Source organism: Daktulosphaira vitifoliae, unplaced genomic scaffold (genome assembly GCF_025091365.1).
Source record: "Daktulosphaira vitifoliae isolate Bord-2020 unplaced genomic scaffold, ASM2509136v1 Scaffold_4, whole genome shotgun sequence".
Taxonomy (NCBI): domain Eukaryota; kingdom Metazoa; phylum Arthropoda; class Insecta; order Hemiptera; family Phylloxeridae; genus Daktulosphaira; species Daktulosphaira vitifoliae.
Genome location: NW_026099575.1, coordinates 40,774,737 through 40,780,224, shown reverse-complemented (window position 1 = coordinate 40,780,224; position 5,488 = coordinate 40,774,737). Strand labels below are relative to the sequence as shown.

Here is a 5,488-nt window from a genome sequence, read left to right as displayed (position 1 = left end):
CCATTTTCCTTTTTGCAAGGGAGCCATGAGGGTGGCGACTCCACAATCCGTTGCGTGGCCAAAGTCGTCACCTCTCAAACTATAAGAGATAGGCTGGATGTTTGTTTGTTACACTTGAAAAACGAACAACGAGAAGACAATTCATTAAATGTTGATTACAGACAGGATTTTATTATTTATACATACTGAAATTAACAGATTTAGTATATTAATACATTAACAAAAATGTTAGAACCAGCTATCAGCAAACTACCCCACCACATGATGTTTATAGCCCACCGAACACTTTTCAAAATACTCCTTAGAGATATGGAATATCAGCCTCCTCTAATTCTGATTATCATTGTCCACTCCCAATTAAAGCGGAAAAATGAGAGGAACTGTTGGTTTTTCGACTAAACAACCGATACAAACCAACCACCAAAAAAATACGCCAGCTCATTTGCAAAGTGTCAGTAAACCAAAGGTACGCATAACTCAATTCGACACACGTACTATCTAGTTGCCCTTAGTGCCGCACACAACCAGTCGAAGTATCGTAAGCTAAGCGGACAGGCAATTTGGTGAGGATAAGTAACTTAAAACTATGACCAAGCTACATACAAAACTTTTGAACAATTACCTTTAAAAAATTTAAAATTTTCAATAGTTTCCGAGAAAATGAGTGACTTATCCTTAATTGATTCTTTTGTGTAATACTTTATCAAAAATATCTATATATAAAGTCAAAACTTTACAAAAATATTAAACATTTTTCAAAGTCATATTTTATTTTATTCATTTTTAGATGGATCTAAAGTAATGGAATTAATTTTAAACTCCACAAAAAAAGATAAGCATAGTAAGAATATTTTTTTACTTACGTGGTTTAATAAAAGTATAATTTTATCATTAATAATATAAAAGAAAACTTTGATTATTTTTTTTTTCATTTTAGATGTTTTGGAATCACTTCTATTCCCCTGGGGTGAGTATATTATAAAAATCAGTTAGAAGTTGCTAATGTAAAAATATATCAAATAAAACAATTTTTTGTTGGACCAATCTTCCTAAATTTGCAATATCACTATCACAGATTAAATTTGTAAAATAGTTTGATTAGAGGTTTAACATGGTAGTTAAAAAATTATTTGAATTAAACCTAAAAAATTCTCTGGTGTATTTGAGTGGAATGAAAATTTGTTAGAATTTAGTTAATTCTAACTTTATAGAAATGTTTGGTATGCTAAATAACATTGTATTTAAATATTTGTATCATGGAGCTAGATATATAGTGTTTAGTAAGTAAGGGAACGGGTTTATATTGTTCTAATTGTTTATAACAATTGATCTATTATCTTACTTATTGAACACCTGTATAATATTTTCTCAATGATATTAGATAATATCAAAAATTCTGAAGTGATCGAATATCGAATTAGATAATAGCACCTCATTTCTATAATAATACAATGTACTGTTATGTTTTGTTATTAAAAATTCAAATCTATATAGTTAGCAATAAAATGTATTATTTAATAGTAAAATATTAACAACAAAAAACTGGTGCCAGTTACTTCTTGCTCTTTGTTGGAGTGATATAACATAAACATATATAAATATAAAATTTGCTAATAAATTTAATGAGTAAATAACCTGTGAAATGGTATTACAAATATTTAAAATTTTTATTTTATACTTTATTTTATATTTGTAAATATTCCAGATTTGATCGAGATAAACGATAATCAAGGTATTTATTAACACTCATAATTGAAAATGATAATCAATTTAATTTTAGACCATTCTTTACATCACAGTATATTATATAAATAAAAATGTCCATTTATCCGTTAAAAATACCTTTAACAAGACACATCATAGTAAAATTAATACCTTCTCAGCTTCGCATCGAAGCTATAAGTGGGCAAGTGTGAATTGAAATTTTTTTCAAAAGTAGATGTAAACATGTCTTTGATATTAAAATCAACTTTAAAACCAATTTAATCACTCAAAAAATCTTTCAAATTTTTCTTTTTAATAGGAGGCGTTAATTTGAAAAAAATGTGAACTCATTTTGCTTTTCTTTTTTTAACTGGGTTAAACAGAAACCGGAAAACTTCTTGTCGGGCAACTTTACATATTTCAGTATACTATACTGTGTTTTTAAATAAAATTTTGAAGTTCATGCCAGATCACTTAAAATGCTATTCCACTAGTAATTTTTTTCATAGTTCACCACTAACTTATTATCATGAATTTCATGGCCCTTCTCATGAAGTGTATGGAGGATAAAACCATTATAATAAAAATAAATACAAAGTCATTGTCTAACCATTGGTCTCATAAATAATTAAAAAATAAAAATAATATTGATAATTATGTTTTTTGGTTTATTTTATATGTTTATTTATTAGATGAATTTCTACTTTATTCTTTATCTTTTTCCTCGCCTTTTTTCAAACTACTTGGGATTGGGCACCGTTATTCTAAACTTCCACTAGATACGATATCCTACATCATCTGTCCTCATATCGCATCCAATAGCATCCCTCTATCTCTCTTTTGGTCTTCCTCTACCTCTTTTTCCTTCAAAATTCATTTCTATATCTTTTATTACAGCTTTCCATTCCTAACTCCTAATAAGATGAGTAAACCGTCTAAGTCTATTTTTTCTTATTATATCCACGATTGACGATATTAGTGTAATACTCTCTCTTAAATGTTATATATTTCTACTTTCTTATTAAAAAAATTAACATGGCTGCCGGGGATAGACAACCATTCACTGAAAGTATACCAAAAATCATGTAAAAAATAGGCACAGTACGGGTATTAGGTAAAGAGTGGCAGTCACTAATACCCCGTGTTTACACCTATTATAGCATTCGCTAAGATAGGTTCGATTACGCGACTTATATACTATTAAAATAAATATATTTTTTTTGTATAACAGACGTAAAAAAAAAAATAAATGGTAAATTTAATATCATTTAGATTCGCATCAAAACTACAAAAATTGGAGGAAAAAATTTAATCTCCTTTTCAAAAAAAAAAAAAAAAAATTAACATAACAATAATCATAATTTTGTGTGACATTGAGATATATAACATTTTTTTTAATTTTCAGCTCCATTGTATCCGAACATTAATGTACTTATAGGTAAAACAAATTTTCAACGATAATTTGATTCTTCATATTTTGTAATTATTATTCAATAATTTTAACCCAACCTTCAATAAATAAGAACGAATTGTATCTAACATAAACGATACATCAGTCTTCCAGAGCAACGGAGCCGTAGTTATTACCAAATAAAAACTACAATATAAATTAATAACTTTTTTTTAATAATTATTAATACAATTATATATTTTGCTTAATGAAAATTAGTAATACAATTTAAAATTTTCATATTTTTGATAAACATTAATTTTAAAACCAAGAAAGTTATAATATTTTAGCTCTAATAGTTTCTGTTTTGGAGCCTTGTTAGAAATTAATTTTTAAAAATTTAATTGTGTAAAACCATCAATTTTATTTGATTTATGATATAACTCTTATAACCATAACATAACACTAATATAATCCTTAAAACATAATCTTAACGTCATATAATTATTATTTGGGTTAGAAATTTTATGTATTTATAAAGTTTGTTTGGGCCGCTTTGAAGGGCCCCAGTTTTTTTCAACTTTGTCATAGGGTTGTATGTATAGTATTTTAAAAATAATTTTTATTCTAGAGGGGGTTAAAACCCCTAATCCTCCAAAAGTAAAACTTTGATAACAACAATTTACTAATTTTTCAAGTCAATTAATAAAAATTGTACTGTCTGATGGTGCGTTCAGAATTACTTAACAAACTTTATAAGAGCACATAATTCCTAGCCATAATTATAATTAAAAGTAATCGAGTGTCCAAAAAAAATTACTTCTTCAATTATAATAAAATTTGAAGATGTATTCGGTAAAACATTTCTTTGCATTAAACATTTTACAAATGAAAACCGAGTAACGATCCACCCGATTATAAACGATCAAAATCATTTAAAATGTATAAATGTATAAATTATTTTAATAATTTCGAAAGAACTTGGGTCAAACATTTTTTGAATAAGTGTTAAGCCAAAATATTATAACACTGTGTGTATAATTTTGTAATTAATTTTTATTATTAATAATTAATAATACATTATAGTACAAGTAATAGATCATACCTATGGTTGTGAGCTTAGATTGCAAGAAATTTTAAAGACATATTTTTTAAAATTGAATAGTGAGTAATTAGTTGAAAATTATATTGCGATAACCGTTACAAATAATACTACTGTACTCGTATTTCTAATTTTTTTTTTAAATATTTTTTTAAGACAGCATTGCTAACGATTGCCTGGACTATGTAAAAGGTAAAATTAAATTAAATATTAATATAGATGGGATTTAAAAAAGTGTCTAACGTGTTTATTTATTACTTTTGGTTTTAATTCTGTATTTGAAAATATGAAATTCGAAGTCCTGAATAACTTCTATAGCTTTTCGAAAGTAACTGTCACTAATCTAAATTATGTTTTATAATGTTTTTTTTAGAAAATGTTGTCTATAGCCTTGCTGTCTCTAAACGTGTTGATTTGGTAAAGGCGATTGCTGTTCGGACGTTATTTCATAATAATGGTAATTCATATTTGAGTGCTACATTAAAATCGATAGATTGAATATAAATAACTTTTATAACTTTATATTCTTATGTCATTAATTTTTATATGTTTTTGTAAACAATATTATATTTTTTTAATATACTACGTGTGTTAATTTGTAAATTTAATATTAGTTTTTTTCTAATTTAGATGGCAAAACAATGTGCAAAGATGATAATAAACATAAATGTAAATTAGCTGCATTAATACATTACGCTTCAAATAGGGATTTGAATTTAAAACTCACAGGAGGGTGTGATATTTTGGGAAATTGTTCATTCTTTTACACTAGTTTGGTAAAAAAAACAAAGGGACATGTGTCTTTCCGACAAATAGTAGAGAAAAAAGGTGAAAGGAACCACCACCCAATAATAGAAATATCAAAAGGTGGAAAAGAATTCCAAGATTTCTTTGTTTCTCTTGAATAACAAATGTGTTTTACTTATACGAAATATATGAAATAAACTTATTAATACCTTATGAGTTATTCAACTTAATTATTTTTATAATTATTACAATTATTTGACCATTATTAAAAACTACAGAGAATTGAAGAAAGATATAATCGTAATTGATGAGCGAGGAGTTGTGTTAAAAACCAAAGACTCTAAAAGAAAGGAAAATTGGTGGCTTTCGTCAATTTGACGAAGTTGTCGTATAAATACGATAATCAAAAAGCTGACTTGGAAAATTCCAAGTATAAATTCAATATTAAGATTATAGACACTTTTTATGTAATATAAATAAGATACAGTTCAAAAATATAATAAAATTTACTAAATTAATACGATTGAGAGTATTAAAAAGTGTTA

At 26.1% G+C, this 5,488-nt stretch overlaps 1 protein-coding gene across 2 annotated transcripts in view; it reads left to right on the top strand.

Moving 5' to 3' along the window:
• The window catches only part of LOC126903802 (uncharacterized), a 30,453-nt gene extending 25,297 nt beyond the window's left edge, over positions 1–5,156 (top strand). For both annotated transcript variants that reach the window (XM_050682295.1, XM_050682293.1), the window contains exons 4-11: positions 788–841; positions 938–967; positions 1,706–1,732; positions 3,110–3,142; positions 4,181–4,258; positions 4,353–4,388; positions 4,570–4,653; positions 4,827–5,156. In XM_050682295.1, coding sequence (XP_050538252.1) covers positions 788–841; positions 938–967; positions 1,706–1,732; positions 3,110–3,142; positions 4,181–4,258; positions 4,353–4,388; positions 4,570–4,653; positions 4,827–5,104 — 620 coding nt within the window. In that variant the 3' untranslated portion in view covers positions 5,105–5,156. The remainder of the gene's footprint in view (positions 1–787; positions 842–937; positions 968–1,705; positions 1,733–3,109; positions 3,143–4,180; positions 4,259–4,352; positions 4,389–4,569; positions 4,654–4,826) is intronic.
• The last annotated feature ends 332 nt before the right edge of the window (positions 5,157–5,488 follow it).